Genomic DNA, 26,456 nt, shown 5'->3' on the forward strand with positions numbered 1-26,456 from the left:
CAAACAATGACGTAAGCGCCACCGAAATAACATACTTCGACAGGGGCTAAGCCAAATCACCTGCAGCTTTCATTGAGGGCGTCAAAGAATTATCCTAAGAGGACGTCGTTCGGATTTCTCCATAAAATAACGTTCTATTCGGCTTCCTTGGAAATTAGCAATTTCACGGCACGCTCATGAGAGATGCCCCCCCCCGCCCCCCCATAGTAGGAATCGCTTAATCTTCTAAAGCAGTGTTTCTCAACCTTCGTAGCTTGAAGATGGGTGGACTTCAACTCCCAGAATCCCCCAGCCAGCAGCGCTGGCTGGGGGATTCTGGGAGTTGAAGTCCACCCGTCTTCAAGCTTCCAAGGTTGAGAAACACTGTTCTAAACGGAGACACACGGATTCCCACCCCTCCCTTCTTCTGCTCTTGATTTTTCCATTCTTTCCCTGGAGTTTTTTTTCTCCCCCCAAGATAGGCAATGAAAGTTATGAAGGTGGAATGTGGGAAGTGACGCAACCATTCCTTCAATACCCTGGAAAGCGTTTGAGACAGTATGCTTTTCTAGAACGTAGAATGGTAAGAATTGGAGGTCATCTAGTCCAACCCCCTGCTCGAGCAGGAGACCCTAGCCCCAGGGGTGAAATGCTCCCGGTTCGGATCGGATTGCCCGATCTGGTAGTGATGGAGGTGGGTGGTTCGGAGAACCGGTAGCAAAAATCCCTGCCCCCCCTACCCCCCCCCCATTGCCCAGCTGTGCTGCACAATCATCAGAGCATTTTTTCTACAACCTCTTCGGCCGAAAAAATTATTATTATTATTATTATTATTATTATTATTATTATTATTATTATTATTATTATTATTATTATTATTATTATTATTATATTTATTTATTTATTTATTTATTAATTATTAATTATTAATTTAATTTGTATACCACCCTTCTCCCAAGGGGACTCAGGGCGGTGAAGAGCCAAAATTAAAATACATACAATACAAAAGTTAAGATAATTAAAAAAGATTAAATCAATCGGCCTCCCATTTTAAAACCCCAAGTCTATAAAATTTAAAAAATCCCATTAAAAACCCTTTAGGCTAGGCCGGCTTGCTGGCTTTTGAAAGTAAAAAAAAAAAAAAAGCCTCTGATGATCGCGCGGCTCAGCTGGGATCATCAAAGGCTTTTAAAAGAAAAAAAACCCTTTTTTTCCCTTTTAAATGCCTCTAACAATCAGGCAACTCAGCTGGGATCGTCAGCCTTATGAAAGCATTTTTTTCGCTGAAGAGGTTGTAGAAAAAATGGTTTTAAAAGTGAATAAAAAAAAATTGGCCACACCCACCCAGTCACATTACCCTCACCCACCCACCAAGCCACGCCCACAGAACTGGTAGTAACAAATTTTAGATTTCACCCCTGACTAGACCTGTGATGACGAACCTATGGTACACGTGCCAGAGGTGGCACAAAGAGCGCTCTCTGGTCACGTGCCCCGTCGCCAGCTGCTCTCTTCCGGGTTCCGGAATAACAGAGTTGGAAGGGACCTTGGAGGTCTTCTAGTCCAACCCCATACTCGAGCAGAGGGGACCCTATACCATTCCAGACAAATGGTTGTGTAGTTCCTTTTTGAAAACTTCCCGTGTTGGAGCACCCACAACTTCTGGTGGCAAGCTGTTCCACTGATGAATTGTTCTCACTGTCAGGAAATTTCTCCTGAGTTCCAGGTTGCTTCTCTCCTTCGTGAGTTTCCTTCCATTGCTTCTTGTCCTGCCTTCAAGGGCTTTGGAGAAGAGGTTGACCCCCATCTTCTTTGTAGAAGCCCCTCAAATATTGAACAATGTTATCATGCCACTCCCCCCCCCCCCAGTCCTTCTTTTCATTATAGACGTCCCCAGTTCCTGTAATGAATTCCTGTAATTTCTGACGACATTTTATGTGGAGATAACTGTTTAAGCACAAAAGACTCGTATGCTTTTCATTGTAGGCGTGCAGGCTCCTGTTTTTGAGCTGTGATTTTTGCATGATAAGCCTGCAACTTTAGCCTATTGATGAGGTGTGTGTGTGTGTGTGTGTGTGTGTGTGTGAGAGAGAGAGAGAGTGTTTATCAATGCTGTCTGGTATGCCTTGCTGTAAATTTTATTTAATTCATATTCATCTTTCCTTTCCTTTCCTTTCCTTCCTTTTCCTTTTCCTTTTCCTTTCCTTTCCTTTTCCTTTTCCTTTTCCTTTTCCTTTTCCTTTTTCCTTTTTCCTTTCCTTCCCTTTCCTTTCCTTTCCTTTCCTTCCCTTTCCTCCCTTCCTTTCCTTTCCTTTCCTTTCCTTTCCTTTCCTTCCTTTTCCTTTTCCTTTTCCTTTTCCTTTTCCTTTTCCTTTTCCTTTTCCTTTTCCTTTTCCTTTCCTTTCCTTTCCTTTCCTTTCCTTTCCTTTTCCTTTTCCTTTTCCTTTTCCTTTTCCTTTTCCTTTCCTTTCCTTTCCTTTCCTTTCCTTTCCTTTCCTTTCCTTTCCTTTCCTTTCCTTTCCTTTCCTTTCCTCCCTCCTTCCCTTCCCTTCCCTTCCCTTCCCTTTCCTTCCCTTCCCTCCATCCCACTTTTTCACTTTTTCATACAGACCCAGAACTCTCTTCTTCAAGGACGTTGCTCTGCTATGACTTCTCTCTCGTAGGCCTCCCTTTCTGCCTAACCCGGGGAATTCTCCCGCTTTGCAGTGGGTCTCTGTTGTGGAAATCACTTCTCCTCCTTTCCCAGCTGCACCTCTTTTGCACATGGCTGCGACGCTCTTTCGAAAGCCTTTTGGTCTTTTTTTGGCCACAGCTTCTGACTCTGCTTCTCATCGGCAGAAGCCTGTTAGATCTGGGAGCCAAAAGGGTCTTCAGGGGCAGGCTTCTTTCGGCGTAGCCCATCTGCCACCGGGATCGGAGCTGGGAAGTGGACTTCGGCTTAGGGGCAGGGCACTTCCTCTCCTCTAAACGGCCACTTCCAGCTGTTACGCTGTTTGTACATGGGGAGGGACGAAAGAGGAACCATTCCAGGTAAATAGGGCCGGATCTTTGAGCAAAGGTTTTGCAAGTTCGGCGATATGCTTAAGTCAACAATGAGCCCAAAGAAGAACTTGAGAAAGAATCAGCGTTTATTTTGATCAAAGCAAAATGCTGGGTAGACCATTCCACGAACATACAGACAAGGTGCACGTAAGGAAGGCCACACCTTGGGGAAGGTATGGCGTCCTTTTATACCTTCAGAGACATCAGCTTAGTACCAGGGGTGAAATGTAAAATTTGTTACTACCGGTTCTGTGGGCGTGGCTTGGTGGCGGTGGGGATGGGGGTCATGTGACTGGGTGGGCGTGGCCAACTTTCTTTAAAAAAAAACCTTTTCAAAGCATTTTTCCTGCAAATGCAAAAAAATGCTTTGAAAAGGCTCTGCTGATCAGGCAACACAGCTGGAATCGTCAGAGGCTTTTCAAAGCATTTTTTTTTACCACTTCTTCGGCCAAGAGGTTGCAGAAAAAAATGCTTTGAAAAGCCTCTGACGATCCCAGCTGAGCCGCACGATCATCAGAGGCTTTTTTTTTTTAACTTTTAAAAGCATTTTTTCGGCGGGAGAAGTTGTAGAAAAAATGCTTTTAAAAGTAAAAAAAAAAAAAGCCTCTGATGATCGGGCGGCTCAGCTTCGCATGGTGGGGGGGGGGAGCGCAGGGATTTTTGCTACCGGTTCTCCGAACCACCTACCTCCATCGCTACTGGATTGGAAGATCCGATCCTAACCGGTAGTATTTCACCCCTGCTTAGTACCCAATTCTGGCGCCCTGGCCCATGCCTTTCTTGTAGCCCTGCATTGGCTGTACAGCAAGGAACAAGGGGGGCGGGGTGCTTAGCAACACAGGTATTTGCCCGATGTAACCCTGCCAAGCCATGACATAACCCGCACCAGGCTCTTGAGTTGTACCCAAAAACAAGATACCAGAAGTATCTTTGCTTCACTGGTAGAAGCAAATGCCAGAGGCAATTCCAATTCTTAGCAAAGCAATTTATACAGAAGCAAAACAGCAAGTCAAACCAATCCTACCGACTATGTCCCACTAATTCTACCTATTCTATTATTATTATGTCCCTTCAGGTTTTTTTGGTTTTTTTGTTTTAATTTGATTTATATGCCGCCCTTCTCCAGAGACTCAGGGCAGCTTACAATGCGCTAAGCAATAGCCTTCATACTTTTGTATGTTTATACAAAGTCAGCTTATTGCCCCCACAATCTGGGTCCTCATTTCACCTACCTTAGAAAGGATGGAAGGCTGAGTCAACCTTGAGACTGGTGAGATTCGAACCTGCAGTAATTGCAGGCAGGTGTGTTAATAACAGTTTCATTCCAAATACTGCAGGCCAGATGCAAACGGTTGTAGGAATTGGGTATGTTTGGCTTAAGGAAGAGAAGGACTAGGGGTGACAGGATAGCAGCCTTCCAAAATTTCAAGTGGATGTCCCAAAGAAGAGGGAGACAAGCTATGCTCCAAAGCACCTGAAGGCAGGACAAGAAGCAACGGGTGGAAACTCATCAAGGAAAGAAGCAACCTAGAAATTGAGGAGAAGTTTCCTGACATTTAGAACAATCAACCAGTGGAACAGCTTGCCACCAGAAGTTGTGGGTGCTCCATCGCTGGAGGTTTTTAAGAAGATGTTGGATAACCATTTGTCTGAAATGATGTAGGGTTTCCTGCTTGAGCAGGAATTCTGGGAGCTGAAGTTCCCGGATCGTAAAAGGGCCGTACTTTCCCACCTCTGCTTTAAGCCAATTATCAGATAAGTAACAGATTAACAGAGTTGGAAGGGACCTTATAGGTCATCTAGTCCAACCCCACCCCACCCACCCCCGCTCAAGCAAGAGACCCTATACCATTTCTGACAAACGGCAGTCCAATCAGTCCAGTTTTCTGGGTCCACCTGACCCAGATTTTCTGCGTGATGCTTCCGTCCGTCGGCAGGCGAACTGGGAAATGCAAATCCGAACAGCTGCAGGGGGAAATCTCTGCCAAAGGCCCCATTCTCGACTTAAACGGGGCGCCTTCTCCCTGGTGCAATTAGAAATCCTACTCTGGCAGCTTTTCAGCCGGGGAGATCATCGAGGTAGATTACTTTCCAGCAGATGAACTAAAGACTTGCAGGTGTTCCATCGTCCCCCCTCTTCCCCCCCCCCCCCGTGCGCCTGTCGTTTCCAAAAACCTCCCTGCTTTTTAACGAGGCCAGCTCTGCCAAAGGAAGCATCTCGGCCATGCATTATGCATGAGAGCCGTTTGCCTGCCACGCTCCCGGCATCATCCTTGGCCTTTTCCAGGCTGGACGACACCAATTAAGAGCTGGGATTTTTATTATTATTATTATTTTAAATTATTCAATAATCTGAACTCTCACGGTCGTTTAACATACCGGTATCGATGTCGTAAACAAGTTCTAATGGGCCCTAGAGGGTTTGGGGGGTGAGTTATATTTTTCCCTCGTCATTTTCCTGCCTGTAAGCGACAGGGATTGGACTCTGTGGGACAAAGGAAGGAAGGAAAGAAGGAAGAAAAGAGAAAGAGAAAGAAAGAGAAAGAAAGAGAGGAAAGGAAAGGAAGGAAGGAAGAGAAAGAAAGAAAGGGAGGGAGAAAGGAAAGGAAGGAAGGAAAGAAGGAAGAAAAAAGGGAGGGAGAAAGAAGAAAGGAAAGGAGGAATGAAGGAAAGGAAGAAAGAAAGAAAGAAAGCAGAAGGAAAGAAGGGACAGAGAGAGGGAGAAAGGAAAGGAGAAAATGTGGAATAGAACAGAATAAGGAATAGAATAGAATAAGGGATAGAATAGAATAGAATAGAATAGAATAGAATAGAATAGAATAATAGAATAAGGAATAGAATAGACTAAGGAATAGAATGGAATAGAATAGAAAAGAAAATATGGAATAGAATAGAATAGAATAGAATAGAATAGAATAGAATAGAATAGAATAGAATAGAATAAGGAATAGAATAGACTAAGGAATGGAATGGAATAGAATAAGGAATAGAATGGAATAGAATACAGTAGAATAGAATAGAAAATGTGGAATAGAATAGAAGAATGGAATGGAGTGGAATGGAATGGAATGGAATGGAATGGAATAGAATAGAATTCTTTACTGGCCAAGTGTGATTGGACACACAAGGAATTTGTCTTTGGTGCATACGCTCTCAGTGTACATAAAAAGACAAGATACATTTGTCAAGAATCATAAAGTACAACACTTACTGATAGTCATAGGGAACAAATAAGCAATCAAATCATATTAGGAAACAGTCAATATAAGTCTTAAGGATATCAGCAACAAGGTTACAGTCACACAATCATAAGTGGGAGGAGATGGGTGATAGGAACGATGAGAAGATTAATAGTAATGCAGACTTAGTGAATAGCTTGACAGTGTTGAGGGAATAAGTTGTTTAGCAGAGTGATGGCATTGGGGAAAAAACTGTCCTTGTGGTCTAGTTGTTCTGATGTGCAGGGCCCTCTATAGTGTCATTTTGAGGGTAGGAGTTGAAACAGTTTACGTCCGGGATGCGAGGGGTCTGTAGATATTTTCCCAGCCCTCTTTTTGACTCTTGCAGTATACAGGCCCTCCATGGAAGGCAGGTTGGTAGCCATGGTTTTTTCTGCCATTCTAATGATCCTCTGAAGTCTCTGTCTGTCTTCTTGGGACAGTTATAGAGGTGCGGATGACTCAATAATTCCTCTGTGGAACTGTAACAGCAGCTCCTTGGGCAGTTTGAGCTTCCTGAGTTGGCGCAGAAAGAACATTCTTTATTGTGCTTTTTTGATGACGATTTTGATGTTAGGTGTGTATCTATCTGTCTATCTCATCTTTCTCATCTGTCTGCCTCTATCTATCTGTCTGTCTGTCTATCATCTCATCTATATCTATCTATCTATATCTCTATCTGTATATGTATATCTATATGTATGTAAAAACATTTCACCTTGTACTGAATGGGATATTTATCCCATTTGATGATAGATAGATAGATAGATAGATAGATAGATAGATAGATAGATAGATAGATAGATAGATAGATAGATAGATAGATAGATGCATATTCTTTCTAGCCAGGTTTTACCTACGTAAGCTAAGATGTTCCACAGCCCTAGTTCTGTGAAATCTCATTCACAAGTTTCTGGGCTTTTTGTATCTTGCTGAAAAGCAACAACTCTGTGCTGCAATTTGGGAGAGTTGTTGCTTTTCAGCAAGATACAAAAAGCCCAGAAACTAGTGAATGAGATTTCACAGAACTAGAGCTGTGGAACACCTTAGCTTACGTAGGTAAAACCTGGCTAGAAAGAATACGCACATAAAAGCCTACGAAAAAGACACACACACACACACACACACACACACACACACACACACACACATATATATATATGAGCTTGCTAGGTGTTAGAAAGGAAAAAAGCCCAGAACCGAGTAGATGTGATTCTACTGAGCTGGAGCTACAAAAAAACCCTTGGCTACGTAGGGAAAACCTGGCTAGAAGAAAAACACACACACACACACACACACACACACACACACACATATATATATATGAGCTTGCTAGGTGTTAGAAAGGAAAAAAGCCCAGAACCGAGTAGATGTGATTCTACTGAGCTGGAGCTACAAAAAAACCCTTGGCTACGTAGGGAAAACCTGGCTAGAAGAAAAACACACACACACACACACACACACACACACACACACATATATATATATATATATATATATATATATATATATATATATATATATATATATATATATATATATATGTAGGTCTTTGGTTATTCGGGTCTTCTCCCACGTAAAATGGGAAGTGTCTTGGCGACGTTTCGACGAACGTCGCCAAGACACTTCCCATTTTACGTGGGAGAAGACCCGAATAACCAAAGACCTACATACAAACACCCGCGAAAACCTGAGAAAACAAATATATATATATATTCAAATTTCCAACAGTTAAGTAATATCCCATTCAGTACAAGGTGAAACGTTTTTACCTCGAATTCCCCGCTGTGTAATGGCCAATCAGACGGTATTTATAAGGGGTAGAATGGATTTCCTGGCTCCGTTATTCAAAATTAAACATTTTTCAGGCATTAACATTTAATGGCTTGTCTTTTCTTTCCTTTTTTTTTTTCCCCCCGCCACACTTCAAGTTGATTTTATGTAACCCTAGATACTCGCAATTCCTGGATAGGCTGAAGTGCCTTGTTTATACCCCAGATCCTGCAGGCGATGCTTTTATATTTATTTGTACCTGTGTAGACGGAATTAAATTGCAGATTTGATAGCACGTTCCTCTCTTTCGCTTGGAAACGATGGACTGGGGAGGTGCGCTGGCTCTTGATAATCAAACCATTTCATTTCTGTATCTTTGTTGTTGTTTTTTTAAAAAATTGCCTTATAAATCACGGACGAGAACTAGCCAAGGAACCATAGACAAGATTTTAACAGAATAATGGAGTTGGAAGGGACCTTGGAGGTCTTCTAGTCGGACCCGTTGCTCAAGCAGAAAACCCCATACCAGTAGTCCTCGACCTACGATCACAATTACGAGCCCAGAATTTCTGCTGTTAAGTGAGACGTTCGTTAAGTGCGTTTCGCCTCATTTTACAACTTTTCTGGTCACTGTTAAGTGAATCACCGCAGTCGATAAGTTAGCAACCCGGTTGTTAAATGAATCTGGCTTCCCTATGGACTTTGCAGGTCCGAAGGTTGCAAAAAGGGATCATGTGACCCCGAGGAACTGCGATTGTCATAAATACGAACCGGTTGCCAAGCATCTGAATCGGGTGAAATGCTCCCGGTTTGGACCGGATCGCCCGATCCGGTAGCAATGGCAGCGGGTGGTTCGGAGAACCGGTAGCAAAAATCCCTGGCCCCTCCCCCATTGCCCAGCTGAGCCGTGCAATCATCAGAGGCTTTTTTTTTATTTTTAAAAGCATTTTTTCTACAACCTCTTTGGCCAAAAAAATGCTTTTAAAAGTTAAAAAAAAAAGCCTCTGATGATCGCACAGCTCAGCTGGGATCGTCAGAGGCTTTTTTTAAAAAAAAAAAAGCTTCCACCAATCAGGCAAGTCAGCTGGGATCGTCAGAGGCTTTAAAAGCATTTTTTTTACAACCTCTTCAGCCAAAGAGGTTGTATAAAAAATAGTTTTAAAAGTAAAGGTAAAAAAAAAAAAATAGTTGGCCACGTCCACTCAGTCATATTACCCCCACCACCACCAAGCCACGCCGACAGAACCGGTAGTAACACATTTTACATTTCACCACTGATCTGAATTCTGATCATGTGACCAAGGGGAGGCTGCAAAAGTCATAACTGTGAAAAATGGTTTGTAAGTCACATTTTTCAATGCCGTTGTAACTTTGAATGCTCACAAATAAACTGTTGTAAGTCGAGGACTACCTGAACCATTTCAGACAGGTGGCTGTCCTGTTTCTTCTGGAAAGCCTCCAGTGCTGAAACACGTACAACCTCTTGTGGCAAGCTGTTCCACTGGTTAATTGTCCTCAATGTTAGGAAGTTTCTCCTTAATTCCAGGTTGCTTCTCTCCTTGATGAGTTTCCATCCATTGTTTCTTGTCCTGCTTTCAGGTGCTTTGGAAAATAGCCTGACTCCCTCTTCTTTGTTGCATCCCCTCAAATACTGGACTACTGATATCAAGCCCCCCCCCCCCCACATTCCTTATTTCCTCTTAACGTAGCCAAACCCAAATCCTGCAACTGTTCTTCATATGTTTTAGTCTCCAGGCCTTTAATCATCTTTGTTGCTCTTCTCTCCACTCTTTCTAGAATATCAGCCTATTTTTATATCTTGGGAACCAAAACTGGATGCAGTATTCCAAGTGTGGTCTTATCAAGGCATTATAATCTGGTATCAATACTTTGCGTGATATCTTGATCCTATCTCTCTGTTAATGCAGCCTAACAGGTTGGATCTTTCCTTGATTGGTTTCCCTCAAGAGGTCTTGGATGTCTCCTAGTCCAACCCCCCCTCTGTTCTGTCCCCCTTCCTCACACAGGCAAACGTAATACCAAGCACGCCTGCCAATATTTTATTAGGTAAACAGATTAGAATTCCTGGCAGACCAAGGTTTTGGCAGCAAACTGCCGAATGCCTGCCAAGACCGTTTTCACTCCCATAAAGCAGAAGAGGACTTATCTTCAGTCCATTCCAGGAGCAACAAATTATCCACGAGACAAGAGTTTAGTCAATGTTCGGTCCAAAATATATCCAAGCCGAATTTCAGAGATCACGATGTGACTTTCAGGGTTTAACTTTGTCCGTCACAAAGCCTGAAGAGCAATCTCTCCCACTTTTATTCCTGGTGGGGCGTGGCTCCATGACTCAGCTCAATCTCTGGCCCTCCCACGCCTCTTCCATTGCTGTGCACGCTTCTCCCTCCGACTCTGCCTGGGATCAAGCCAGGATTCATCCTCCTCGCTCCCTATCAATGGGTGCTCCGATATGCCTTCCTCCTGGCACATCCCAGGCTGTTCCTCCTGGCCTTCGGATGGAACCTGAGGCATTGCCAGAAAGGAGGGTCCTGGAGAGGGAGGCTTTGTCAGTTCTTCCCCATCACCTGCTGAGTCCTCTTCCTCTGTTAGGACAGGCTCGGGAGTCGGGGTCACAACACCCTCCTCAAGCACGAGACCTTATACCATTTCAGACAACTTTTTGTCTAATCTCGTCTTAAAAACTTCCAGTGTTGGAGCATTCACAACTTCTGGAGGCAAGTCGTTCCACTAATTGATTGTTCTCACTGTCAGGAAGTTTCTCCTTAGTTCTAGGTTGCTTCTCTCCTTGTTTAGTTTCCACCCATTGCTTCTTGTCCTGCCTTCAGGAGCTTTGGAGAATAGGTTGACTCCCTCTTCTCTGGGGCAGCCCCTCAGATATTGGAACACGGCTGGCATTTACCACCTGCCAGGTTAGCTAAAATGTTTAAAAATATGTCTAGCAAATGTTGGAAATGCAATAAAAAAAAAAACGGGCACATTTTATCATATGTGGTGGCAGATGGCTAGAAAAGATAATAGGGAAACATGTAGACTTTAAACCTGAACTGTTTTTATTAGGGATGATATCAGGAAAAAAATTGATAGGAAAAGTATGTATTTAAATATTACACGTCTTAACAGCAGCGAGGATTATCTTCGCACAATATTGGAAAAGTGAAGAAACACCGCAAGACGAGGAGATAATTCAGAAGATACTAGATTATCCAGAAACGGATTAGACTTGCATTGAAAATCAAACAGAAAGAAGACATAGAATATTATCAAACATGGAATTTATTTTACTGGTTGGAATTTATTTTAGTGGTTGGAAGAAAAAGGGGTGGAGATTGAGAATCTGTATTGCTAAGCAAATTAAAAACCCAGACAACACGATGTTTATTAAATACTAAGAAATGCAATTAATAGAAAATTAATACAATTTATATATTTTTTAATAAAAACTATTGGAACAGTGCTAAGTTGAATGTGGTTTTCGTTTCCTGTTTATCTACAGATGTCTAGCCAGAGAGGTCATGGACAGCTGGTGCCACCTTCAGACCTGGATGGCTCCTACCTTGGTGTAGCTCGACTACAAACTTTGCATAAGGACCACAACTTAACTTGTAGAAGCCCTAGTCTTCAACCTTCAACTCGACCTGGTAGGAATAGGGGTGTCCTTGAGGCCGGCACCCCCGGAGGTCAGACGGAGGCCAGGAACGGTCGTCTTTTGCAAAACGGATTGCCCCATAAATGCAACCACAGGGCGTCTCCAGCCACGCAGCCATTGGTTCCTCTTCTTCGGAGAACTCCCGATGGGGAGAAGAGGAGGAACGGCTGTCCTCTTCCGGGGTGTCCCTTCCATCCAAAATTAAGAAACTCGGCTCACGAGTCTTTCCAAGACGCTTGCCACATTCAAGACCGATATCCGGGGGCCCCGTGCGAATCCTCCTCGGAATATTTCGGCTCGCCGCACCTTCGGAGGCCGAAGGCCGGCGATGTCACGAGACCAAAAGAAGCCGATCAGCGCGGCCAGAACTTCTCCGAAGAGAAAAGGAAAGAGCTCCTGCTCCAGAAAATTGAGCTGGAAATCGAGAAGGAGCGTCTGCAGAATTTGTTAGCGGAGCAAGAGGCCAAACTTCTCCAGCAGCAAGAGCAGCTCCAGCAATCCAGGCGGGAGTATCATCGGTAAGCTTGGGAAAGGGGAATAAGAAACTGGTTTTTGCTACCTTAAGAGGTTGCAGAAAAAAAATGCTTTTAAAAGCCTCTGACGATCAGGCAACTCAGCTGGGATCGCCAGAGGCTTTTAAAGGCATTTTTTTTTTCTTCTACAACCTCTTCAACCGAAGAGGTTGTAGAAAAAATGCTTTTAAAAGTAAAAAAAAAAGCCTCTGATGATCGTGTGTCTCAGCTGGGCATGGGGGGGCGGGGGGCAGGGATTTTTGCTACTGGTTCTCCGAACCACCCACCGCCATCACTACCGGATCGGGTGATCCGGTCCAAACCGGGAGCATTTCACCCCTGGTAGGATAGCTTGAGAGGGGAGGGGAGTGAAGTGGGACTGGGAGTGGGAGTGTTAGAGGAGGGATAGGGGAGGGGAGGGAGAGGAGAGGATGATAAGATAAGATAGGATTATCTTTATTGTTGTTTATTCTGAGCACACAGACACACATTAAAAATGAAGTTCTGTGAATCACCAAGGTCGATAAGTTAGCAACCCGGTTGTTAAGTGAATCTGGCTTCCCTGTGGACTCTGCTTGTCAGAAAATTGCAAAAGGGGATCATGTGACCCCGTCATAAGTACGAACCGGTTGCCGAGCATCTGGATTCTGATCACGTGACCTAGGGGAGGCTGCAAAAGTCGTAACTGTGAAAAATGGTTGTAAGTCACATTTGTCAATGCCGTTGAATGGTCACCAAATGAACTGTTGTAAGTCGAGGACTACCTGTACCATTTCAGACAGGTGGCTGTCCAGTCTCTCCTGAAACGCCTCCAGTGATGAAGCACCTACAACTTCTGGTGGCAAGCTGTTCCACTGGTTAATTGTCCTCAGTGTTAGGAAGTTTCTCCTTAATTCCAGGTTGCTTCTGTCCTTGGTTAGTTTCCATCCGTTGTTTCTTGTCTTGCCTTCTGGTGCTTTGGAAAATAAGTTTAACCCCTTCTTCTTTGGGGCAGCCCCTCAAATACTGGAATGCTGCTGTCATGTCCCCTTCTTTTCTCTAGACCCGTGATGGCGAACCTATGGCAGGCGTGCGACAGGTGGCACGCAGAGCCATATTAGTGGGCACGCCAGCTCAGCTCTGGGGTGCATGCGCGTGCCAGCCAGCTGATTTTCGGGCCTTCTGGGCCCACCAGAAGTAGGGAAACAGGCTGTTTCCTGCCTCTGGAGGGCCTGGGGGGGTGGGGAAGGCCCGTTTTTCTTTCTTACCTGGCTCCAGATCCTCTCTGTATCTAGGAAGGGTGAAAACAACCTTTCCCACTCCCTTAGAGGCCCTACGGAGGCTGAAAGGGCCCATTTCCCCGACAGGAAGTGACGTTTTTTCCTGTCCCCAGCCTCCAGAGACTCCTAGAGAGGCTCCTACAGACTCCTAGAGAGGCTCCTAGAGACTCCTAGAGAGTTTCTGGAGGCTGGGGACAGCAAAAAACGTCACTTCCTGTCCCACTGGGAGTGGGGAAATGGGCCCTTTCAGCCTCCGTAGGGCCTCCAAGGGAGTGGGAAAGGCTGTTTTCGCCCTTCCTAGATACATAGAGAGGATCTGGAGCCAGGTAAGAAGGAAAAACGGGCCTACCAGGCCATCATGTGCCAGGAACGGGGGGGGAGGAGGTTGCGCACGCATGTGCGTGGGCACGTGCGTGGGCGACCCTCCCCCGCCCCCCCCTCTCCTGGCACGCAATGGCAAAAAGGTTAGCCATCACTGCTCTAGACTATCCAAACCTAAATCCTGCAGCTGTTCTTCATAGGTTTTAGTCTCCAGGCTTTTAGTCCTCTTAATTGCTCTTCTCTGAACTTTTTCCCAAAGTCTCAACATCTTTTTTGCAGCGTGGTGACCTGTTTGGAGGGTTTGAATAAACACCTGCAGAACCCTTGCCATGCACGCGTGTGTGTCTGTCTGTGTGTGTATAGCAGCACATTCCCTCAATCATTCATCTGGTTGAACCATCTTACTGGCTTTAAGCCACAATCCGCACATCATCGTCGCCACCACCCTGTTCTGCCCCAGCTACAGACCCCAAAGAACGCAGCACATACAAACTATACAAAGCTTATTTTACTCAAATAACTCTGTCTTTATCAACCAAAGGCTGTTAATAAACTGTATTAACAGCCTACCAGAATTCTAAGATAAGGTAATCATAGTCTTACTAGAGTTGGCAGAAAACCCAGAAACAATTTTGCAGAGAATCCAGACGCGAAGGAGAGTAAACTAAAGTTGTTCCCTGCAAATTGCTTCAGTCAGCGTTCCTCCTTAAATAGGCTAAGGGAGTGGCCAATTAGCCCCAAGCCTTACTCTCGAGGAGACCTCCTCCTGAGTAACCACTCCTGCCTTTTGGCAGCTCTGCGCGCCCGTGCATCGAGAAGAGGCTCCTCCTCTTCGTCCTCTTCACTTATGGGAGCTTCTGGAGGCTCTGAAGGCCCTGGCTGAATCTCCTTCCAACTCTGGCACCACATCTTCTCCAGCCTCCTCATTGTCTGACTCAAGTGCCAGCTGCACAGGCTGCTGGCGCAGCACCACACCAGCCTCCTCGCTGTCGGAATCAGCTACTAGCTGCACAGGCCGCTGACGGGCCACAACACACCCAGAGCTGAAAGTCCCCCTCCCTGACGCCCTGCAGCCCCGAACTCTCTTAACTCTGGTTTATTTCCAACCATTGTTTGATGAGAGACTATCAGAGCTGCAGTGTTTGAGAAGTTGGCTGGGGGGAGGTGGGGGAGGTTCACCCGCCAAGGTCAAGAGCAAAGCGGGAGCAGATGGATTTTTAACGATCAAAACCACCTTTAATCATCCCTACACGGGACTTTCTTTCGGTGGAAGGGAGGCGGGAGAGGAGAGGGAGGGCGAAGGGCTGGGGAGGGGAGGGGGGTTTGTTTTTCAAGCCGGCTCAGAGCGCTCAGCGGGGACCCTGCTGTCCAGCCGCAGGACTCTCTGCCGGGTCTCGGCGAATTTGTTTCCCTTCTCCTCCTCCTCTTTCCGGATGCTCCATCGGAAGTCTGCTGAGAAGATTGCACCTTCTGCAAAGGACGAGGGGATGGAGAAGCTGCTGGCGTCCAAAGGGGGACTTGAGGTGGCCTTTATTGTGTCTGCTCAGCGCCTTCCCGGGGTTTGATGGACTTAAGTTCACAGAGGATAGATGGGTCTCTCTCCACACCGATAGGACTGATAGCTAGATTCTAGCTTCGTTTTAGGATACATGGAGTCTCTCTCTCTCTCTCTCTCTCTCTCTCTCTCTCTCTCTCTCTCTCTCCCTCCCTCCCTCCCTCCCTCCCTCTGCCACTTTCCCCTCCCTTATTCTCTCTTTCTCTCCCTCCCTGCCTGCATCTATCTCCCTCTCCTTTTCTTTCCCACTCTTTTTCTCCCCCCCTTTTCCAGCCCACTCCCTTTCTCTCTTCCCCTCCCTCCTTCTCCTCCCTCCCTCCCTTTCCACTTGTCTCTCCCTCTTTGTTTCTCTCTCCCTTTCCGTCTGTCTCTCCCTGTTTTTCTCCCTTCCTCTTCCTCTGTCTTTCCCCTTCTTTCTCTTTATCTCCATCTCTCTCTCTCTTAGTCTCTCCCTCTCTATATATATCCCTGTCCCTCTCTCTCTCCCTCTTCCTCTGTCTCTCTCTCTCCGTCCCTCTCTCTCCCTCTCCATCTGTCTCTCCCTCTATATATCCCTGTCCCTCTCCCTCTCCCTCTGTCTCCCTTTCCGTCTGTTTCTCCCTCACTCTTCCTCTGTGTCTCTCTCTCTCTTTCTCTTTCTCTCCATCTCTCCCTCTTAGTCTCTCTCTCTCTCCCTCCCTCTCTCTATATCTATCCCTGTCCCTGTCCCTCTTCCTGTGTCTCTCTCCCTCTCCCTCTCTCTTCCTCTGTTTCTCTCTCTTCCTCTTCCTCTTTCCCCTCCCTCTCTCTCTCTGTCTGTCCCTCATTCTCTCTCTTCCCCATCTCCTTGTCCCTCCCTCCCTCCCTCTCAGCCTCTCTCTTTCTTCTTCTTCTTTTTAACTCTCTTGGTGGGGAGGCTTCTCACTGCTGGGAGAAAGATAGGAGATAGGTAGAGGCAAAAAATCTAGCTACCTTGTACCGTCCGTTTTGTTTGTTTTACACAACTCCCTTGACCGGTTTTGAAGTTTGGATCAATATTCTCTGTGTGTGTGTGCAGGCACCCACTCACAAGGACACTTGCACTCAGTTTAGAGGCAGCGTTATGTGTTGGCCTCTAATTAGACCCCCAACGGCAATTGTGATAGTGATAACGGGAACAACAACAACATGGACCAGAGCCCGTCTGCTAGAAGGGCATTTCTCAGTGTGAGCAACTTTGGGGTCCTGGATCCTCTCTGAGCTTGGTGGTTTTCTTGCAGACGTTTCATGACCCAACTAGGGAACATCATCAGTGATACAAAAGAATGGTGTTTCCTCTCCTATTAGACGCACATGCTTTTTTTTTCTGTCATTCTACAACAGAAGAGAAAATCTGCATCTTAGGGTTGAACTGTGGGGTCCTTGGCACTCTCTGAGCTTATTGGTTTTCTTGCAGACATTTCATGACCCAACTAAGGAACATCACCAGGGCTAGAAGGAAGTGAGGTTTTCTCTATGTTTATTTACTAGTCTCTTTTGTTTTCTTTTTTTCATTTTGTTATATTGTCTCTTTCGAAGGGTATGTACATGTTGTTTATCTCTAATTGCCTGTTGATGGCTGACTTGGCTGAGCGCCAGGCTTCCAGCAATTCTTGAACATTTTCCGTAGCACCTTCTCCATTAATTTGAACTTCCACATGGACTTCAACCCCCCAGCATTCTCCAGCCACTGGGAAAAAATACATTTAGAAGAGTTTTATCAATCGGAATAGAGTTGGAAGGGACCTTGGAGGTCTTCTAGTCCAGCCCCTTCTCAAGCAGAAGACCCTCTACCATTCCAGACAGGTGGCTATCCAGTCTCTTCTTAAAACCTTCCAGTGATGAAAAGCACCCACAACTTCTGGTGGCAAGCAGTTCCACTGTTTAATTGTCCTCGCCGTTAGGAAATGTCTCCTTAGTTCCAAATTCCTTCTCTCCTTGGTTAGTTTCCATCCATTGTTCCTTGTCCTGCCCTCTGGTGCTTATCCTGAAGTGTCTCCTTTGAAGGTGGAGTTTGGTGGAGTTTCCTCTCGGAGAAATATGTCTGTTATTTCAAAACCTCAATATGCTTACCTTATAAAATGGGAGTAAAAAAGACGGGACAAAAGCACATATAGTTTCTTCGATATTTGAGCCTGCACATGGTGAGGAGGGTCTCTGTTTTCCTTGCAGGTTTAAAACCCGGGCTGGCAATCCGGAAGACGGGCTGATGGGGGAAGCCCTGATGGGACCAGGCTCCTCGGCTCCGGCCCTGAACGGGATTTGTGATGGCCTCAGGTAAGGTCCTGACTTGGCTCACCTGTTAACTGCCTTTTGTGTGCCAGAATATTGTATGATGTGCAAGGAGCTTGACTTGGTATCACCCACATACTTGTTCATAACTTCTTCTCTTCTCTTCTCTTCTCTTCTCTTCTCTTCTCTTCTCTTCTCTTCTCTTCTCTTCTCTTCTCTTCTCTTCTCTTCTCTTCTCTTCTCTTCTCTTCTCTTCTCCTGTCCTCTCCTCTTCCTCTCCCCTCCCCTTCCCTCTCCTCTCCTCTCCTTTTTCCCCATTCCCTTCCTTTCCTTTCCTTCCCTACCATAACTCTTTCCCCTCCCCTCTCTCTTCTCTTCTCTTCTCCTGTCCTCTCCTCTTCCTCTTCCTCTCCTCTCCTCTCCTTTCCTCTCTCCTTCCTCCTCTCCCCTCTCCTTTCCTCTCCCTTTTCCTCTCCCTTCTCTTCTCTCCCTCCTCCTCTCCTCTCCTCTCCCCTCCCCTATCTTATCTCTCCTTTCTCTTCTGCCCTCTCCTCTCCCTCTTCCTCTCTCTTCTCTCCTCTCCCTTCCCCTCTCCTTTCTCTCCTCTCCTCTCCCTTCACCCCTCCCCTCTCCTCTCCTCTCCTCTCCCTTCTCCTCCTCTCTTCTCTTCTCCTCTCCTCTCTCCTCTTCTCTTCTCCTCTCCTCTCCTCTCCCCTTCTCCTGTCCTGTCCTCCCCTTCCCTCTCCCTCCTTCTACTTCCCTGCCCTCTCTTCGCCCTCCCCCTTTCCTCCCCTCTCCCTCCCTTTCTCCCCTCCTCTCCCCTCTATATAACACTGGATCGCTGTATCCGAAATCCATACCCCTAGCTTTCACTACAGTCACAAGCAGAAGGAAATGCCTTTCCTTCTTCGGGATTTCCAGCGGGCGTCGGGCAAGCAGGGGGCAAAAAAAAGGAAGACGGCCTCTAGCGTGCTTGGTGTTGGAGAAGCCTGGTGGGAGTCCAGCCCAGATGGGTCGGGGCTGAGGCCCAGATTAGGAAAGTCATTTTTGGACGGTTTATGCAAAACTGCTCCTCAAGTATGCTTCTCAACCCATTTGGTGCTCGGGCGATTAACATGCTGTGAGCGCCTTGCCTCTCTTAAGCTTCGTCAAAAGCTTCCAGTCACGGTGCCAGATCTGGAGTGGCAGATGTGGGGAGACGCTGGGTTCCAGCCAGCCCAATAAAATGCGCGTAGTCAAAATGGCCTTTTATTTTTGTTTTTTATTTATTTTATTTATTTTCATTTTCAAAAATGAAAGTATACCTATAGATGAAAATGTAATAAAGAAAAAAAAATTTTTTATTTTTTTTTAATTTGATTTATATGCCGCCCTTCTCCGAAGACTCAGGGCGGCTTACAATGCGCTCAGCAATAGCCTTCATCCTTTTGTATATTTATACAAAGTCAGCTTATTGCCCCCACAATCTGGGTCCTCATTTCACCTACCTTAGAAAGGATGGAAGGCTGAGTCAACCTTGAGCCTTGGCGAGATTCGAACCCTGCAGTAATTGCAGGCAGCTGGTCTTAATAACCAGCTTAATAACAGGGTGCCTTAAACCCCTGTACTACCAAGGCCCTAGATTGCGCCGAAATGGACAGGTTAACTATGAAAATTAAGGATAAAGAGGAAACAGTACTATTTAACATGGGACTCATTTTACAAACGGTTAGAAAACAGAAGCAGAAGTTAGTAAATTTATAATTAAGGATGATCAATAAAATAGAGGTTAATGTATATATAGATATATACGAAAGGAAAGGAAAGGAAAACAGATATATAGATATAGATATATAAACATAACACTATAAGCAATATTATTATTGGATTACATTTGATTATAGATTAAATTGTATAGAACGACCAGAATTGAAGATTATATTGCATATATCATGAGAACAGTGGCTATAATTATGGTGTATAATGTTATGTGTCTTCAAAAGAGATTTGATACGGACAATACACTGTCGTTGCAGAAATGGAAACGTGATGTATAAAAAAGGAAAATGTATAATAATAATAATACATTTGCACTGTTGGAAATGTAATTAATCACAAGGGACATACTACCACATGCGGTGGACATGTCCCAAAGCAAGAGAATATTGGCTTAAAATTAAAAAATGGTTGGAGGAAATCACTGGGAAAAAAATTGATATGAATCCTGAATTATAAAACAAACAAACAAACAAAAAAAAAAGAAATTCAATATGTTATACTCCACATAATTACGGCTGCTAGAATTTCATTTGCCCAAAACTGGAAACAACAACATGCTCCAACAAAAACCATGATTATAAAAAAGGTGCTGGAGTATGCAGAAGCAGACAAGTTAACGAGGAAGTTGCTTCCTCTCCTTTTTCTTTCCTTCCCTCCCTCCCTCCCTCCCTCCCTCCCTCCTTCCTCTCTCTCTCTCTCTCTCTCTCTCTCTCTCTCTCTCTCTCTCTCTCTCTCTTTCAAAAATGCACCCCCCAAACCCCATTTTTTGCCTACCCCCCCTTTTTTTTTTTGACCTAGCAGGCTTCAGGAAAGCCTGCTGGGAGCAAAAACGGACCCCCACCCCACCCCACCCCCTTAAAAAAAAAAGGTTCCGATGATCATGCGCCACAGCTGTGATCCTTGGAGCCTTTTTTTTACCTTTTAAAAGTGTTTTTTTACTACCTATATTCCGGAGCCAGTAGTAAAAAAAATGCCTAAAAAGTTTTTAAAAACAGTTCCGACGATCAGCTGAGCGATGCAGGATCGTCGGAACTTTTTTTTTTTTTACTTCGCTTAAGTTTGACTAATTTAACTCCGGTGATTCATTTAGCAACACTAGCAAGAAGGATCGTAAAATTGTTAAGTTAACTCACTTAAGGTTTTGCTTAGCAACAAGGACTTTGGGCTCCGTGGTGGTCATAAGTCAAGGACTGCCTGTACTCCGCAGTTTCTAGGACAGTGATGGCTAGCCTTTTTGCCATCGCATGCCAGGGGCCAAGGGGGGGGGGTCACGCACACGTGTGCCCAAACCCATTATTCTATGCGCCCCACCCCATGCATGCATGTGCGACCTCCCGTTCATCCTGCTCTCCCTACCACTCCTTGCATGCGATGGCACGGTGGGCCTAGTAGGCCCGTTTTTCTCTCTCCCCAGGCTCCAGAGCCTTTCTAGGAACTTGGGGAGGGCAAAAATGGCCTTCCCCACCCCTCCGGACGCCCTCCGGAGGCCGGAAATGGCCTGTTTGCCAACTTCCGGTGGGACCCGAAGTCCTGTTTTTTGTTCTCCCCAGCCTCCGGAGCCTTTCTAGGAGCTTGGGGAGCCTTCCCCATTCCCCCCCCCCTTGCAGAGGCCCTCCGGAGACCGGAAACTGCCTGTTTCCCTACTTCCAGTGGGCCCAGAAGGGCCGAAAATCAGCTGGCGCTGAGCTCACATGCCCACAGATATGGCTACATGTGCCACCTGTGGCACACTTGCTATAGGTTCGCCATCACGGTTCTAGGCTCTCGGCCACAATGAAACCGTGATTCACGAACACACCGATGTATCATCACATTTGTTGGTCTGAAAGTCTGTTTACCAGACACCTCCTGGTTTTTGGCTACTATAATCCAAGGAACTTAAGTTATTCAGAGCCTCTGGGGGCAGATGGTAATTGAAGATACTGAATATACTGTTGGAAGCAGAACTTGATGTTACCCTAACATGGGCGATGGAATTAATAATCCAGTTGAAAGACATTACAGAAGATACTATATGGATTACAAATTTAAAGTCATTTGAGGATTTTATTTATATATGGAAATATTTTTTAGTGGTGTGGTGTGGGCAGAAGAACAAAGATATTAAAAATATTATGTATGGTAGACCTGTAGGAAAGTGGGTGGAGATAGGTTAGGTTACTGATTGTTTAGTTTAGGAAAAGGGATGTTATGTTTAGATACAAATATATGTAAAAGATTTGAATTAAGAGATATATGTATGGGGGTGGAGGAAATGGGTAGATTATGAGTTGAATAAATGCCAAATTAGGATTTATTATATAGTTTTATAGCTGAAGGTTGCTTTGAAATGTATAGTATAGGGGGGATATAATAATAATGTTAGAAAGAAATGGTTAGCATATGGGGGGTGGTATAAAAGGATGGTAAAGTATTATATAATCTGATATCAATTTGGATTTTATTTTGGAGAAGCCATGGGGGGAGGGGAGGGGGAGGGGGGGTTAGGGAGGAGGGGGGAAAAAAGGGGGAAAAATCTGTATTTGAAAAACTTTTTCAATAAAAAAAATGAAAAAGAAAAGTTATTCAGAGCCTCTGATCAGGGGTCTTTTCAATTCTTTCTCATCCTCTCCCCCCCCTTCCGCCCCCGGATAGACCCTGGAGCAATTTTTCAGCATCCCTTGACGCATCCCGTCTCGTCTCTGGGCCAGCCAGTTGTGACGGATGTCAGAAAGTTTGTTCCCTGCATTCGTTCATCGGCTTTGCAAAAGGTTACTCGATGAACGCGCCCTAAATTATTTAATCTAATGTAAAAACCAGAGCAGGCGAAGAAGACAAATCCATTTGTCTCTTGTGTGTTTGAATATGGAAGGGATGTTTACTTGGTGATCGAAGCTGAAACTTGATGCTTTCTTTGCAGGTAGAATAGACGGTGTTGTTAAAAGTCAAAAATCTATTTTTTGTTGTGGTTCTGTTGTGTAGGAAAGAAATACAGGCGGTCCTCGGCTTACAGGAATTCACTTAGTGACCGTTCGAAATTACAGTAGCACCATAAAAAGGGACCTAGGATCCTTTTTCACACTTAACGACTGTTGCAGCCTCCCCGGGGTCACGTGATCAAAATTAGGACGCTTGGCAATCGACTCGTATTTATGACGATTGCCCTGTCCCGGGATCATGTGATCCCCTTTTGCGACCTTCTGACAAGCCAAGTCAATGGGGGAAGCCAGATTCACTTAACGACTGTGTGACTAATTTAGCAACAGCAGTGATTCACTTAACAACTGTGGCAAGAAAGGTCGTAAAATGGGGCAAAACCCACTTAACAAATTTCTTACTGTTTGTGTATATTGGTGGTGGTGGCCCTTTGAGAGCTGTGTGCAATTAAATTTCATTTTAATGTAGGCCAATTAGTGTATGTTCAAAGTGACAATAGACCTATTCTATTCTATTCTATTCTATTCTATTCTATTCTATTCTATTCTATTCTATTCTATTCTATTCTATTCTATTCTATTCTATTCTATTCCATTCCATTCCATTCCATTCCATTCCATTCCACCCTGTCCTGTCCTGTCCTGTCCTATCCTATCCTATCCTATCCTATCCTATCCTATCCTATCCTATCCTATCCTATCCATCTATTTCTATTCCATCCCATCCCACTATTCTATATTCTATTCTATTCCATTCCATTCCATTCCATTCCATTCCATTCCATTCCACCCTGTCCTATCCTATCCTATCCTATCCTATCCTATCCTATCCTATCCTATCCTATCCTATCCATCTATTTCTATTCCATCCCATCCCACTATTCTATATTCTATTCTATTCCATTCCATTCCATTTAGCAACAGAAACTTTGAGCTTAATTATGGTTGTAATTCAAGGACCACCTATTATAGAAAAAAGATGCTGCATTCTTACGATTCACAAACTAGCAAACTCATTAGCTAAAATGACTAGATGATTTTTTTTGGCTTTTTGGGCTGTTGTTGTTTTTTAAAAGTCCCTTGTTTAGTAGTTAAGAAACACCATCATGATATTCTAAGATAAACCAGGATGAATTTCTCGTCTCCTTTGCTAATCATAAGAACGCAGCATCTTCGTTTCGATTCTTTCACATTCTTTCCTAAACCACCTAGCTCATTTTTTCGTTTCTTTTCTTTTTTTTTAAAAAAAAAAGAGAAAAAAAAAGAAAGAAAGAAGCCGGTGAAAAGTATTTACAAAATTAAACTTGCTCACCTGAGACGTCGCAGGTTGAAAGCAATGAAAGGCCAGCCTCCCCCATTTGAAAAACATATTTTTTATAATTAAATTCTCATTTTGAGTTAATTATGTACAATTAGATAATGTAATTGCCATTTATTGTTTATTATCTGTGGGAAGAATAGCAGAGGAGGGAATGGGTGGGATTTGCCGGCATCTGGTGAAGTAAGGTCCCCTTACAAGGAGTGAGAATTTTACAGATCGTCCTTGACTTATGACTGTTCATTTAGAGACTGAACTTACAACGGCACTGAAAAAAGTGATGGATTGATTGATTAATTAAGGTTTGGACACCAAGATCCATCAGAGATCCCTTCCAGCCCTATGATTTGATATTCTACTGTGTTTCCCCCAAAATAAGACTGGGTCTTGTATTAATTTTTGCTCCAAAAGATGCATTAGGGCTTATTTTCTGGTTAGGTCTTTATTTTGGGGGAAATACAGTACTAAATGCCTCCGTCTGCTGACGATCTTAACCGGGGCTTATTTTTGGGGTAGGGCTTCTATTACGAGCATTCTGAGAAATCATGCTAGGGGTTATTTTCTGGTTGGGTCTTATTTTCGGAGAAACAGGTTATGCATTTCTGTCTTTCAAACAGTCTCTGACGATTGTTAAAGAATTTGCAGAGTAACCCTTGAGCAGCAAGGGTGTGCACATGAAAGCGATTGAGAGTAGTTACGAATAAACACAGCCAACACACAGATACACTGAGTTGTGTTTACTTTCAGGAAATAATAAGCCCAATAAACAGTCCAGGTCATACACATATAAAGCAGGAGATAGCAAAACAACAGTCCAGGGATAATCCAATAACAAAGTCTTCTTACCAGTCGTTGTAGTCATTCACAATAAACAGTTCTTCTGGATTTGCAAACGGTAGCATACAGAGATATCAGAGAGCAAGAACAGCAAAGAGAAACAAACCATGTTTCTAGCGCCCTCTTAAGAAGATTGGCTACAGAGCTAACCAATCAGGACACAGTATGATGCAATACAGCAGTCTTAAAGCTATATTGAGGGTTTATATATTGCCAACCCAACAAAGTAGGTAATACTCATTTCCTAACAACGATGAATCTTCTTCAAACTTGAGCCTTCCAGGTGTGTTGGACTACAACCTCATTCCCCCATCCACATCTTTTTCCCATGTTGGCTGGGAAGCATGGGACTGAAGCACTTAGCTATTCAGAAGGACCAGACTCGGGGTTAGGAGGCTTTAGGAGGCATCTCAGCCACTTCTCTTGGCGAAGGCTAACTTTCCCCTTTGGGTTGCAAATTCATACCTGCTTCTACAGGTAGGTCTCAACTTACAACAGAGTTCATTCAGTGATGATTTGATCAGCACTGAAAAAAGTGACTGAAACCTTTGCAGATTACTTACAATTTACACTCACAATGATTTGTTTAGGGACCATTTGAAGTTACTGCGCTGAAAAAGTGACCAGTAACCATTTTGCACAGTTAACGACCGTTGCAGCAGCCCTTTGGTCACATGACCAAAATTCAGAGGCTTGGCAACTGGCTTGTATTTATGATGGTTAGAGTGTCCCAGGGTCACGTGATCCACTTTCGTGACCAGTAAAGTCAATAGGGAAGCCACATTTGCTTAACAATTGTGCTACTGCAGGGATTCACCTATCAACGGGGGCAAGAAACGTTGTAAAGTGAGGATAGGTTGACCCCCTCTTCTCTATGACATCCTCTCAAGTAACAGAATAACGGAGTTGGAAGGGACCTTGGAGGCCTTCTAGTCCAACCCCCTGCTCAGGCCGGAAACCCTATACCATTTCAGACAAATGGTTATCCAACATCTTCTTAAAAACTTCCAGTGTTGGAGCATTCACAACTTCTGGTGGCAAGCTGTTCCACTGCTTAATTGTTCTCACTGTCAGGAAATTTCTCCTTAGTTCTAAGTTGCTTCTCTCCTTGATTAGTTTCCATCTGTTGCTTCTTGTCCTGCCCTCAGGTGCTTTGGAGAATGGCTTGACCCCCTCTTCTTTGTGGTAACCTCTCAAATACAGGTAGTCCTCAACATACGACCACAATTGAGCCCAACATTTATGTTGCGAAGTGAGAAATTTGTTAAGTGAGTTTGGCCCCATTTTACGACTTTTCTTGCCCCGTTTGTTAAGTGAATCACCGCCGTTGTTAAATCAGTAACACGGTTGCTAAGTGAATCTGGCTTCCCCCTTGATTTTGCTTGTCAGGAGGTCTCTATAGGGGGTCATGTGACCCCAGACAAAAATCACAAATGTGAGTCAACTCTCAGCTATCCGAATGTACATCATGTGGCCATGGGGATGCTGCAACGGTCATAAGTGTGAAAAATGGTCATAGGTTACTTTTTTCAGTGCCGTTATAACTTTGAATGGTCACTAAGTGAACTTTTGTAATTCGAGGACTATCTGTACTCGAATACTGCTATCCTGTGCCCCCTAGTCTTTCTTTTCTAGCCAAACCCAAATCCTGCAACCGTTCTTCATGTGTTTTAGTCTCCAGGCCTTTAATCATCTTTGTTGCTCTTCTCGGAACTTTTTCCAAAATTTCAACATGTCTACGGTGATTCTCCGTCATCCTGGTCATGGTTGTCCCAATGCTGCTTTTTTTCAAGAGGCAACTGGACATTCTGTTTTTTCTTTGAAGAGGTTTCTCTTCTCATCCAAGAAGCTTCTTCAGCTCTGACTGGATAGTGGGGAATGTATAAATCCTTTCATTTCCCCACCATCCAGTCAGAGCTGAAGAAGCTTCTTGGATGAGAAGCGAAACCTCTTCATAGAAAAACCAGAAAGTCCAGTTGTCTCTTGAAGAAAGCACCTTTGGGACAAAATATCTATTTTGTAATGTGGCGTACATGTAGAGCCTTGGATGAACATGTCAAATAGGTAAAA

The 26,456-nt window shown here is 44.4% G+C and overlaps 1 protein-coding gene across 4 annotated transcripts in view; it reads left to right on the plus strand.

Annotated features, from left to right (window-relative positions):
- The window catches only part of KIAA1328 (KIAA1328 ortholog), a 248,065-nt gene that overhangs the window by 122,737 nt on the left and 98,872 nt on the right, over positions 1-26,456 (plus strand). For all 4 annotated transcript variants that reach the window (XM_087885498.1, XM_087885494.1, XM_087885496.1 and 1 more), the window contains exons 7-8: positions 11,530-12,200; positions 17,499-17,603. In XM_087885498.1, coding sequence (XP_087741624.1) covers positions 11,530-12,200; positions 17,499-17,603 — 776 coding nt within the window. The remainder of the gene's footprint in view (positions 1-11,529; positions 12,201-17,498; positions 17,604-26,456) is intronic.

Source organism: Pantherophis guttatus, chromosome 2 (assembly GCF_059756535.1).
Source record: "Pantherophis guttatus breed Tessera chromosome 2, ASM5975653v1, whole genome shotgun sequence".
NCBI classification, from domain to species: Eukaryota; Metazoa; Chordata; class Lepidosauria; order Squamata; family Colubridae; genus Pantherophis; species Pantherophis guttatus.